Source organism: Podarcis raffonei, chromosome 6, assembly GCF_027172205.1.
Source record: "Podarcis raffonei isolate rPodRaf1 chromosome 6, rPodRaf1.pri, whole genome shotgun sequence".
NCBI classification, from domain to species: Eukaryota; Metazoa; Chordata; class Lepidosauria; order Squamata; family Lacertidae; genus Podarcis; species Podarcis raffonei.
The window spans coordinates 7,005,861-7,019,526 of NC_070607.1; the positions used below are offsets into that span (position 1 = coordinate 7,005,861).

Below are 13,666 nucleotides of genomic sequence, written 5' to 3' on the forward strand. Positions count from 1 at the left end.
ATGCCGGCTGTTTCAGCCACATACCCTCTTGGCGTATCTCATCATAGATCACAGTTTCTCTCCAGGGGAGTGTAAACTCCGCTCACCAGAGGTTACTATTTCTGCTTCTCCTTTTATGCGATCGCTCTTCTGGTGGAAAGGCTGTGGAGGCAGCGCTGTTTGGCTTTGCTGAGGTTTGACTCCTTCAACTTCTGATTCCCTCCCTAAATGTGTAAACGAGTCAGAACGGAAGGGAGTCCAGGGGTTCGGAGTCCAGGTGGAAAGGCCCAGAGCAAGGAGGTATTGGGGGGGAAGAAGATGTGACTTGGGGCAGAAACTGCAGCTGCCTGGCTCCTTCACATGCCTGTCAACCAGCAGCTTCAGGAAGAGATGAAAAGGAGGGGGGGCTAAACTGATCCCAGCTGTGCAAGCAGACTACACCCAGCAGGACATGGGGGGGGGGGGGGAATCAAGGTTTCCGTCTTGAGAGTGAACCATGAGGGGGATGGAAACCACACACCCCCTCAAAATCTGGTACAATCATTGGGGAAACTATCGTCCAGTTTCCAGACATCCCCCATAAAAAGTCAGTTTAGCAAAGACATCATCATTGAAATTATTCACACATGAAAAGGTTTAAAAAAGAAAAAAGATGAAGGGAAGAAAAGCGTAACAGGACAGAATGAAGCCCTAACCGAGCAGAACCCATTTTTCTTCTCCTTTAACTGTTATTTAAATGTTAGATCTGCCAGTCAGTCATTAGAGGCAGCTGTTAATATAAAGCAGCAGAAAGAAAAAGGAGCAGAACCCCTCCTGGTAAGTTGCTATTTTCAGGAGGCTTACTTTCAAAGCCAAAACTATTTCTCTCACGCACACAAAAAAGGCAAGATTTTAGCTACAGTACGCTTTAAAGCGTTTCCACTTTGCAGTGCACTAAAACTGAGTTTAAAGCTCTCAAAATTGGGAGTCGAGCTCTAGCTGCCTGGGGGTCGGACCCTGCAGTCTGGTTTCAGTTCAAACTTCAACAGTAGGTTTGCTCAAGATTCATACTAACTTGCTAGAGCCAGGTCTGCCTCACTGAATGAAATGCAGAAATCAGCACCACCAACCCAGGTTAGCAATGGCCCCGCTTTCAATATGTGCCAAGATTAATCTTAGGTTTATTTTCAACATTCAGGGCCCACCGTTTTCGCACACACATGTATCTGCCTTGCATGATTTTTTTGTTTTAAAGGCTCAGGTGTGTACTTTTTTTGTAATTCAGCATTTCAACAGCGTGGCACACAGCTCTTTACTCGTGGCAGTTAACTGTGAACTCCTGTTCCAGGGGAGAAACTGAAAATGCCTGTAGTGTGAGTTTAGTCCCTGCATTTACTGCCCCTTTTCTCCTACTGAGGACCCACACTTATTTGCAGGGCAGTGCTGTGTAGCTGGCCCATGAAGGAATGCTTTCGTGCAAGACATGTCTCTCTGTGAGTGCACATGCCGGTTTAACATTGCCAAGAATTCTGTTTTGACAAGCGGAAGAAAGGAGTCTGGAGTGCTTCCTGGAAAAGGTTCATACCTGCGACAGGATGGAGATGGGGCCAGATATTGCTTTCTTCCATGCTGAACCACCTCTCTTACAGAGGAGTACAGAAAAACAGCAATGTCCAAAACCCAAAAGCTTCGCTTCCAGTGACAGCAGAGTTTGGGCATTTGTTAGTCTTCCATTTTTGCACCTCAGGAAAGTTGATGAGGATAGGCAGAAGAACCATGAGAGAGCGAGTGAGTCATGTCACCAGTGTTCCATTCACAGAAGAGCATCCTTTTTCTATGGTGGGAATTCTCTCTGGGCAGAAAGAGTTATCTGATTATTTCATCAAGAAGGAAGCTAGGAAAAGTATCGGCGTGCCAGTCCATCACAGCACAAAAAACAGAATAAGCACCACCAGCAGGATAGCAAAGAGAATGATAATTGCGCACCATTGTCGCCGATCTGCAATAGAACACATACGGATTAGTTCTCTGCTGCCATGAAAGAAGCTTTCCATGTGCTACAGTGCTAGGAGCCCAACTGATGCGAGAAAAGCCAGCAGCAAGACATGGTGTTGTTATATGTCTTTTTAAAGAAACGGCTGTATTTGGAACAGTTCGATCAGATGTCAGGAGAATTCATGTAACAAACGATAGGCTCCTTGGTAGGCAAACTCCCTGATTCACAATGCATTCCCTGCTTCTCACTGGTGCTGGTCCATAATCCGTTTCCAAGACTAAGATCCCAGAAGGGCCTGGCATATGGCAGCTGAGCTGCTGCTCTTAGTATCCCTCAACAAGAGGAACAAATAGAGAAGCTTGGAAACGTTTGCAGTAAGAATTTCAAGAAGCTGTGTTCATATTGTGCCTACAGGTGCAGCTGGAAAAGCAATGTCCCAAAGTAAATGCTTCCACATAAACAGAGCTGCATTAGTTTCTAAAAACTTGCAGCAGGAAAAGGACACAATTTAAATCCATATTCTGGGAATCAGGCAGCAGCTGGAAACCTCAAACCATTCAAATATCTTTGAAGTTTACTTATTGAATATGCAACCACTGTAAAACACACAAAATAGAAATGATATAAAGGATTGTGAAGCTCCTTAGCGGTAGACACACAAGTCAATCTACCTGAGCACAGGTTTCTTTTTTTCTGTTTTTTTTCAAGCACAGGTTTCTAAAGCCTTTTCTCTTCAGTCTCCAGCTAAAGACACTCAGGGATAGTGAACAGTTGGCATTTCACAAGATTGTGAATGAAGAGTATTTCTATCATGTTGCATGCTTTCCTGGAAACAAACAATTACTCTGCATCATATACACTAAAATGGATTTGATATAGCACCTGCTTTCTTCTAAATGCAGTGCTATGCTGCTGTTTTTAATGTATTTTTAATCTTTTGTTGGAAGCCGCTTCTTCTTCTTCTTCTTCTTCTTCTCCTTCTCCTTCTCCTTCTCCTTCTCCTTCTCCTTCTCCTTCTCCTTCTCCTTCTCCTTCTTCTGTTTCCAGAGTAGCTCAGGCCTATACCAGCTGCCTTAGAATTCCAACCATTACAGGTCTGGGACAAGTAGTTTGCTTGGATGGCACCAGCAGAAGAAACAAGGTCTGGCAGCTACCTGTATCAGCTTAAAATGATTCTTGCTCATGAGTGGTGATGTCCTAGTTGAGCCCCCTGCAATAACAGACGACTTAACATTTTAACATCTCCCATTTCCACGCCAGGCTACTTACCACTGGTCATATGGGACACTTTTGCAAGTTTCTTCATAACGTTATCTAGTCGTGTCTGAGTGCTGTCCAGCTCATGAGAAAAGTCATCCAACATGCTAGAACCACAAGAAGAGAGCAGGGTACCTCAGACTAAGCTTTTAACTTAGCGTAGGAGAAGAGTTTGTTGCAAAAATCTGGCAACTACATGGGGAAACAGTTATAAGGTGGGAGCCACCAAGGTTTTTTGTTTTGCTTTGTCTTTAACTGAGTTGCAGAAGACCCAAACAACTTGGGACCCAAATAACTGGAAGAATGCCCATTCCCAACCTGCCCATGCTCCAGTATCTTCTGCAGAGGCTCATCTCCACATGCCTCCTCCCCAAACACAGTTGAGTCTCTCTGACTGTTCATTCTACACTTCACTATTATAATCAAAAGCTGAGGTTAAAGGTGAAACACAAGCCAAGGTGACATTGCCTTCCAAGGTTTAGCATATATTACTGCAGGTCGAACAGAAGAACTATATCTTATGTCCTGCTACCTGCCACATCACAGGAAAATAAATAGGACTAAAAAAAGTCAAAATTATTGATAAATGCCAGACAATCACTTTAAAAAGCCCTGGTGGATGCAACCAAAAGCTCATCTCATCTAGTACTTTGTTCTCCACAGTGGCTAGCAACATGTAATATTCAAATACTCACACTGCTTGTTCATCTAGCTCTCCTCCAATACGCTGGGACATATTCTTTAATACACCAATGCTGCCAGAGACCAGCTCCAACTGTTCATCCTGCTGTTCGATGATTAACTGGTACCCAGAAAAGAGGAGGGGATTTATGTAGTTAAAACTCATGATATACAACTGCAATTGGCAGCCTAAAGTGCTAATAGCACCTCCCTACACATCCAATCTTAATTTCTTGAGCATCTAGAGAAGCCTTCCAGCTCCCATCAGCCCCAGACAGCATAGACAACAGTCAGGGATAATGAGAGATGTAGTCCTAAATATCCAAAGGCTGGGAAAGGCTGCTCTAAGAACTAACATTAAGGGCTGTAGGTAAAGGTAAAGGGACCCCTGACCATTAGGTCCAGTCGTGACCGACTCTGGGGTTGCAGCGCTCATCTCGCTTTATTGGTTGAGGGAGCTGGTGTACAGCTTCCGGGTCATGTGGCCAGCATGACTAAGCCGCTTCTGGCGAAACAGAGCAGTGCACGGAAACGCCATTTACCTTCCCACTGGAGCGGTACCTATTTATCTACTTGCACTTTGACGCACTTTCCAACTGCTAGGTGGGCAGGAGCAGGGACCGAGCCACAGGAGCTCACCCCATCGCGGGGATTCGAACCACCGACCTTCTGATCAGCAAGCCCTAGGCTCTGTGGTTTAACCCACAGCGCCACCCGCGTCCCTTATTAAGGGCTCTAAGGACTACCTTTAAAGAAAAAGTACAGAACTTCCAGCCAGCCAGAAAGTCTGCTCCCAGTTTCATGTCCCTTTCCAGAACGTCTCCCTTTCTGAAAGGTACTGATACCTCAATATTAAGCTATGCATGCTCAGAGGAAGACTGGATTCCTTTGTTTGCATTTGAGCATCGTCTGCTTTGACTCTCAGTAATATGTGGACACGGGTGGCGCTGTGGTCTAAACCACTGAGCCTCTTGGGCTTGCTGATCAGAAGGTCGGCGGTTTGAATCCCTGTGAGAGGGTGAGCTCCTGTTGCTTGGTCCCAACTCCTACCAACCTAGCAGTTCGAAAGCATGCCCCAAAGTGCAAGTAGATAAATAGGTACCGCTCTGGGGGGAGGTAAACTGTGTTTCCGTGTGCTGCTCTGGTTTCACCAGAAGCGGCTTAGTCATGCTGGCCACATGACCTGGAAGAACTGTCTGCGGACAAACGCCAGCTCCCTCGGCCTATAAAGCGAGATAAGCGGCACAACCCCAAAGTCATCTGTGACTGGACTTAATTGTCCTTTACCTTTTAATATGTGTTTATTTGAACTGGGTGTAAATTACTGGTGTTTTTCAGGAAGATGTATAATAACTCTGCTAGAAGCTTGGTCTTTAGCAATGTTATTTATGTTATTTTATTTGTTAAATTTGTGTACGATCCTTCTCCTGGAGATTGCAGAGCGATTCACAACATAAAAATACAAAATGAGAACACAAAATAGAGAACAAAACAAAAACAACCCAATAACCCCACCCACCACAGTAATCTAACTTGCCAGAACATAAACAACAGAACACATGGAAGAGGTTAGTGGTCATTTTTTATTCACTGTCACCCCATGAATCCATCTCCTAAAGGACTGCAGGAGTTTCCCTCTGTCACCTATTTTCTACTCCTTCCCTCTTCATCCCAGTTCCTTAACTGAGCTATGAAAAGTTGTGCCTGTGTGTCCTAGAGAACACATCAGTCCTGAGGCCAAAGCTTCTCTGGAAATCCTCCAATGTCAGTGGCTGTCTGTCTCTGATTGCGCGCGCGCGCGCGCACACACACACACACATCCATCCAGATGAAGCTGTCCATAGGAAACATTCTACCTGTTGCTGTGCTTGCTGCTCCTCAATGAAGTGGGAATTTACCGACTGCATTTCGCGATCCAAGCGGCCGTACTTGTCAGCCCCAGAACTCCAGCCATGAGTTCCACTTTCTCCCAGAAGGACCTGCACATCAGTGAACAAAGGGGGAACAAGTGAGCCGTTTCTGCGTATAAAGAAAAAATCTCACAACTCAGTCAGATCACAACACATTCCCAGAACCAGACTTTTAAAAAAGGGTCAAGCAACGTGTCTGGGCATTTCTCTTTTGAATGCTGTACACCTGACATGCTGTTCCTCTTTCACTGTCTTTTGATTTTCAAGCAGATTGCTATGGAAGATGACTTTTCCTACGTTAAGAACAGCAGGTAAAGCCACAACTGCAAAGGAACAACCAGTAGCCTTAAAATGTGCTCCTAATTATTCAATGGCAAGTGTGGCCTTGTGGTCGGTGCCCTACTAGGACAAGCTCCACAGGGGAGCTCCCAACAGAAGATGTGGTTAAGATTTCCTGTCGCAGCAGAATTTCACATGACCCTGTGAAGTCTTCTGTTTGTTTGTTTTAAATTCTGAGGAGAGGAAGAGGGCTTCAATCCACCACCATCATGGTCAGTAAGTGCAAGAGAGACTCTGGGGACTGACTTACCATCACCTTGCCCCCGCTGTGGCAGAGGAGAAAGGAGAATAAGCTGTCCCAGACCCGCTCCTATCTATCCTACAAAATACAAAACTATGGCCATTTCTGGGAAGGAAGAGTTACAATTATCTTTAGGCAACTGCTGCATTTGCTTCATTGTGGAAGATTGACATAAGGAAAACAAACTCCTCCTTCCCACACATGTGTGAACAGAGTTTGGTAGTTCAAACAGGCAGGACAGAAGAAAATGTTCTCCTATTTTTTGCAGGCTCGTTGCACCCTTCTGAGCAAGGATGTAAGTCACGCTCTGAAACATGGGGCTTCTTTATGAAGCATCATCAATGCACAATCTTTAAATGCTCATACCTAATACAAACGGCCCAGCCATATCTCACAAATTCTGCAGTCAAGTCCGAAGGCAATCTAGCAGCAATACTGACCTGCCTGTTTTTCCTTTCAGCCAGTGCTTGAACAGAAGTGTTTGACATTTGATCCTTCATATCCTGTTTAGTAAAGAAATAAAGAATAAGAATTTTATTCTGATGTTAGCATAAGTTACGACATGCTAATTTTTAAAATAAAGATGCTCTATTGTATCCTGGGCAGTGGTGTTTTTTTTTTACAAAACAAAAAACAAACAAACAAAAAGGCATCTACCCACAATAACAGTTGTTAAGAGCTTCTCAATGCCTGGATATTTATTTTAAAGTATAACATTTTATTAGTACAAGTCTGTTTGTAATGCTATCTAACATTAGAAGATGAAAGCTGCAATCCTAAATACAACTGGACTGTCTTGTGAGAAGGATTGCTCTGTAAGTGGCCCTTATGAACTGCCTTGCTCCAACCAAGCATACTAAACACTTTAATAATAATAATAATAATAATTTTTATTTATACCCCACCCTCCCCAGCCAAGGCCGGGCTCAGAGCAGCTAAGAAGAAGACACAAGAAGCCGTGATTTCTCTGTTCTGTATGCAGTCGACTCCTCCGACTTAGGAAAGCCAAACACCTTACCCTGACCACCTGTCGTGTGCTTGTGATGAAGGCTTTTCTTACTCCTAGCTCTGTTGCATCAAGGTTGAATTTTCGAGGGTTTGCTTCAACAATGCGTTGGGAATAGTCAGTAAAGGAAACTATATCTGAGATACAGTTCCTACATAACATATAGCCATTCTTAATGAGGCCTTTTAAAAGCAATTACTTTTTCTACACAAAGAGAAAAAAAGGAGGAATGCATTCTAGAAACATTTTTCAGGATATGTGCTGAGCGTATATGTCATCTTTTAACAAGATTTGGTTTTTTGATAAAAGAAAATTATATTCTTGTACACCCCTTGGAAGCCCTTTGGACTGAAAAACTTTTACTTAATATACTCAGAATTAAAATTTGAACAATTTTGATGCCATTTGAGTGGGTAGATATTATAGCTAATAAAGGATTTTGCTTCTAATAATGCTTTCTTATCTTAAATGATAGCATATGGGAGAACAAACATGAACGCACACTGTAAAGAATAATTTGTGGTGTGAGAAGAATTAAGATTCTGGTTTCAGCAACGCGTCCAAGATGACATGTTATACCAAAACTTGCTTATTTGTTGAACTGAGTAACTTTGTGCCAAAATCATCTGGGTAAGTACAATGTAGGTTTCTGTATTTATACATCTGAAAACCCAAAGGATATTAATAGTTTCATCTAAGTCTTCAAGATCCCACTCAATGCTCCTTAGGTTGTTCCTCAGTTCATTAGTGGTCCAGTCTATTTCTTCTCTTGTAGCGGTGGATGGATCTTGCAGGAGTTCTGTCCATCTCTGGAACAGCCCCTGTGCAGTGTTCACTGCCTTCTGAACTTCCCTGGAAGTGAAGGAAAAATGAACAAAATAGAACATTAAAATTTGCTAGGTGGCCTCATAATTATTTTTATACATGTGTCAACTTACAACTGCTGAGCATCTGCACTTATAGAACAATGTTCTTATTTGCCTATATTCAAATACAAATCATTTGATGCCTCCCCTTGAAAATACTGGTGTATGTATGCAACAAATATGAGCCAGTTCATATACTACCTCCCCAGCCTGATGTTTCTCACATGCCAGAGAAATCTGTGTGTATACACCATCTACAGAAGATAATTGTGGTTGCAGTTCCAATTTGTGAATTTTTTTGCAACAGCTATGGGAAGACAGCAAGATAGCGTAGTTAAACCTTTATGTCTATCAAAGGCTACCTTCCTATGTGCAGTGGAGAAAGAGATACCTTCCCACCTCTATACTATGCAAAGCAATAGATGTGCAGAGCGTACAAATCAGCCCTGTAAGTATTTGGAAAATAAATCACTGACCTGGATGACTTAACTAGTTTCTGGCTCTTTAGAATGCTTTTCACTAACATACTTTCTGAAGACTTTTCTGGTCAGCTTACCATTATAGGCAAAGTTTAGACTATTCAATACAGCTCAGAGATCTATGCTCTCTCCTCAATTAGAAGAGAAACATTACAAACGTCACTTTACAACGTCCTTTCTTGAATCCTTAATTTTCTGAAAATGGTAAAAGCCAAACATATATCACCTCTAGTTAGCTATCAATTCTAGTCCCTGTTAATCCGGTTCCCTATATTTGGAAATGCTATTCCCACATGGCTCCCAGTATACAACTTGTGCACTGTTCTTGCCTCTTTGCTCATGCTAGACAAGCTTTCAAAGTGGATTTAAGAGGTCTGCTTCCAACCATCACCTACAGGAGTGAAATGTACCAATATCCGGCAAGTTGAAATTATTTACTTAAATCCTGCTGTTCCTCTCAAAGGATCCCAGGGCAACACACACACAAAACAAACAAAAAAAACATTCTAAAGCAGTTAAAACTTTTAAACAACAATTACAATTAAAAACATCTAAAAGAAATTAGTTGAAAGGCAGGTTGTGGTGAGTGAGGGGTTGAGGACTTTCATTTCAGGTAACATGTCAATGACACTTCATATCTAACTGCGGACAAACTATGTTGGAAAGATTCACAATTGCTAAACAATGCTGCTAATTTCCATGTTTAACTTTCTAGAACAACATTTTCACTAGATAGGGAGTTTGCCATTCATGAACTTATCCTCATCCTTCTGTCACAAACAATTGTGTGTCCCTCCATTTCCCTACAAATTTAACAAACACCTCTAGGCAATCATTAGCATGTCAAGTTATGTTCAGTTGAAACAGACTTTTGATTCTGTCCTTAAAACCCCTGAATGTCAAGCTTTCAAAGAATGCATAACCTTGTCCTTATAATTTGCTTTGTATAGTCATCTTTTCAACTTATATCCATTTTCCGCACAGCTAGTTCTGAAGAAGGAAAAATATGCTTGCTGGAAATTCGGGGAACCCAGATGCTAATGTGTGAGACTCTTGTGACCATCAAATCAATATTCTAACGGTAGGCTGAGAATTAAGATCATCATGAAAAACTTTAATCTCCTTCACTGAACATGATGATCTTTCAAAAAACGTGATGGACACGAAAAATGACAGAGTATCAGCAACCCTGTTTCAGTCTTTAGTCTCATAAATGCCCATGGGTCAGCAAAATGCTCATAAAATGATGGGCGCATTCCTGAGGGCTATAACCAAAAGGCTATGAATGAACGCACAATGGGAGGGGGGAAATGGGAGCAAATGCAGTACTAAAAAATGTGCCATTTCCACAGTGCTGCCCATGTCCCCCTCAGGACCCAGACCCGGGCAACCCTTCCTGAACCAAGGCAGGCAGCGAACCATCAGGAAGAGGGTCATTATTACTACTAGTAGTATTACCATTATCATTATTATTACTGTCATTACTGCTATTATTATCTGTTAAATCTATCAGTCCCAAGGCAACATGCATCCAAGCCCAGCACCCTGTCCTCACAGCACAGTAAAGAGCCCTGCTCAATCAGGCCACCAATTAGGGTTGCCATATGTCCTCTTTCTTTCCTGGGTATGTAAAATGTCATCAAATGGATCCATAGTTAAAGTAGAAGTCGGCAAATGTGTCCTCTTTTTTGCCCCTCAAAATATGGCAGCCCAGTCATTAGGAGCAGCGTGACTATTGTTGTTGTAAAATAATAACAGTAATAGCAACTATTGTTGTTAATATGCTTATTATTATTATTATTATTATTATTATTATTATTGCTGTTGTCACATAAGTTTTTGTTTATATACTGATGCTTATTATTACTGCTGTTGTTAAATAATAATTGTTTTGTTTATATAATGATGCTTATTACTGTTGTCAAATAATAGTTTTTATTTATATAATAATGCTTATTATTACTGCTGCTGCTGTCAAATAATAATTGTTTTTATTTATATAATGATGCTTATTATTACTGCTGTTGTTAAATAATAATTGTTTTGTTTATATAATGATGCTTCTTATTACTGCTGTTGGCAAATAATAGTTTTTGTTTATTTACTGATGCTTATTATTACTGCTGTTGTTAAATAATAATTGTTTTGTTTATATAATGATGCTTCTTATTACTGCTGTTGTCAAATAATAGTTTTTATTTATATAATGATGCTTCTTATTACTGCTGCTGCTGTCAAATAATAATTGTTTTTGTTTATATAATGATGCTTCTTATTACTGCTTTTGTCAAATAATAGTTTTTATTTATATAATGATGCTTCTTATTACTGCTGCTGCTGTCAAATAATAATTGTTTTTGTTTATATAATGATGCTTATTATTATTACTGCTGCTGTTAAATAATAACAATAATAATAATTGTAATAGTAGTAGTAGTAGCAGCTAATATAACGATGCTTATTAAGGAATTATCATTTATCAGTTAAACCTGTCCGCCCCTCGCTGCTGCCCCTTCGCGGGAAGGAGGGCGGCAGGATCCGACCGCGAGCGCGGCGCTCTCCCCGTCCCCGCGCCGCCTCCGGCCCTGGTTCCTCGTGCGGGCCGCGGAGTCCCCGGGAGCCTCCCGGGCGCAGGCCGACCACCCCGGGGAGAGCGAGCGAGAGAGAGGCCTGCCCTCCTCGGCGCCCACTCACCCTTTCACCACGAAGAAGGGGTCCTCCATGGACATGGCTCCGCTCGCAGCGGCCCGCCCCGTCCGTCCCGCGCCTCGGCCAGGCCAGCCCGCCGGGTCCCTCAGGCGGCGGCGGAGGCGGCGGCTGCTGAGGGTCGGCGCTGCCGCTGCTTCTCCCCTCAGCCTCTGCCCCTCCCCCACCGCCTCCCTTCTTTCCCGCCCAACCGCCGCCAGCCCGCTCGGCTATAGGCTCCCTCTGCTCACGTGACTCCCCGCCCTCTCTTTCCCCAAGCACGGGGCCGCGGCCGGAGAGAAGGGAAGGTTCCCCATTGGAGGAGGGAAGGCGGAGGCCTCCAGTCACGTGAAGCGGGAGCCGAAGGAAGGCCCGCCCCTTTCTGAAACGGGCGGGGCGAAGGCGAGGGAGGGAGGGGCGGGGCTTGTGGTCCTCGGTGCCTCGGCCAGAGCATCCTTTGCAAAGCAGCAGGTCCCCGCAGCATTTATTCATTCAACCTGCTGCTTGGGAGAGCATAAGTCCCTTTGGAAACCACCACAGAGGGAAGATGGGGAAGGTTCATCGATTATTTTATTCATAAATCAATGGCATTTTTGTTTTCATCCGAAAATGTCTGGGCGGTTCATGGCCTAAAAATGCAAAAGGATTGGAAAAGCTTGCAAATATTAGATAGACTTAGGATTTAAATATGTAATGTCAGGAAAATGCAAAAAAACCAAAAATCCCACGAAACGGGAAGGCAAAATATTTATTTCTTTTATATCTTTATTGAATTTATATACCACCCTATACCAGGAGGTCTCAGGGCAGTTCACAGAAAAGAGCAACATAAAAACCAAAATATGCATAATCGAATTAAAAATAACAACCCAATAACACTCCCCCCCCCCCGCAAAAAAGAGCCTCATTTTTAAAAGAGCATAGGATGTCAATCAGATCAGCCAAAGGCCTGGTTAAAAAGAAACGTTTGTACGTCATAAAATAAAACATGGAATGAAAGCAAGAACAAACCAACAAAACACCTCGAGTTTTAACTGCTGAGAGCCCAGAGCCTGGTTGCCTCAGCAAGCGTTAAAAAAAAAAGTTCTTGTTTAGATAAGCTACCCAGATACTCATAAAGCTGAAGTGATTTTAATCTGTTTTAGGATTTTTAAATCTGTATGTTTCTTAAAGTAGGGTGGTGGCTTTTTTTCTCAGACCACTATGAAGTCCCCCCCCCCCCAATCAAGCGGTGTATAATTTTACGAAGTAATAAATAAAGGAGCGGAATCTCATGAAGACAACTGGGCCCCTGCCTGCAAGTTTCCAAACTGCTGGTCCGCTTTAAGAAAAATCATGCTGGAATAGATGACTTGTCATTACAGCCGGAGTTGAGGTTCTCTACAATCGAGAAAGTGGTGCATTGGTTTTGCAAAACAAATTGAGTTGCCCTTTGCACGCCCCTCAAGGCAATTTACAAATGTATCATTAAAAATGAGAAAAAATTGTTTTAGTGTGCTACCCAACCTCTCTAAAAACATACACACATAAAAACCCGTAACTGAAGATAGCTTTAAAACCATTACAAAGGAACACCTAAGGCAGAGATTTTTTCTCATAACTCCCTACTCAGCAGAAATCCAGAAGTCATTATTCCCCTTCCATGTACCACTAGTGGTTAACTGTTCCAAAAACCCCTCACCGTCAAACCCAAATGTGCCACATTTCCACACTTTCCTTGCCCAAATCCATTCACTGGCTTTCCTGCTGCCCCAAATCACCATCTCCACATAAACCCCAGGTCTGAGTGCCATTTACAACACGACACCTCCCCAAATAAATGCTATTCTAACATGTTGCTCCAAAATCCTCTCACCTGCCACCATGAACATCTCAACAAGCCAAGTCTTCTTTTTTGCTGTGCAAAACCAAGTAATAATAATAATAATAATAATAATAATAATAATAATAATAATAATTTATTATTTCTACCCCGCCCTTTTGGCTGGGTTTCTCCAGCCACTCTGGACAGCTTTCAACAGAACATTAAAAGCAGAATAAAACTTCAAATATTAAAAACTTCCCTAAACAGGGCTGCCTTCAGATGTCTTCTAAAAGTCAGATAGTTGTTTATTTCCTTGACATCTGATGGGAGGGCGTTCCACAGGGCAAGTGCCACTACTGAGAAGGCCCTGTGCCTGGTTCCCTGTAACCTCACTTCTCACAGTGCGTGAACCACCAGAAGGCCCTCAGAGCTGGACCTCAGTGT

General features: G+C 42.6%; 1 protein-coding gene across 3 annotated transcripts; it reads right to left on the reverse strand.

Annotated features, from left to right (window-relative positions):
- Positions 1-1,330: 1,330 nt before the first annotated feature.
- Positions 1,331-11,861, reverse strand: STX6 (syntaxin 6). Of its 3 annotated transcripts, XM_053391333.1 has the most exons (9): positions 11,857-11,861; positions 11,428-11,484; positions 8,071-8,240; positions 7,401-7,495; positions 6,823-6,885; positions 5,749-5,871; positions 3,907-4,013; positions 3,224-3,318; positions 1,331-1,957 (listed from the first exon to the last, which is right to left on the reverse strand). In XM_053391333.1, the coding sequence occupies exons 2-9, from the start codon at positions 11,460-11,462 to the stop codon at positions 1,881-1,883; spliced, it is 765 nt and encodes a 254-aa protein (XP_053247308.1). In that variant the 5' UTR covers positions 11,463-11,484; positions 11,857-11,861; the 3' UTR covers positions 1,331-1,880. The 3 variants fall into 3 exon arrangements, with proteins under 3 accessions (XP_053247308.1, XP_053247307.1, XP_053247309.1); XM_053391332.1 differs by lacking the exon at positions 11,857-11,861 and having other exon boundaries at positions 11,428-11,587; XM_053391334.1 differs by lacking the exons at positions 1,331-1,957; positions 11,857-11,861 and adding an exon at positions 2,613-2,780 and having other exon boundaries at positions 11,428-11,589.
- Between the last annotated feature and the right edge of the window lie 1,805 nt (positions 11,862-13,666).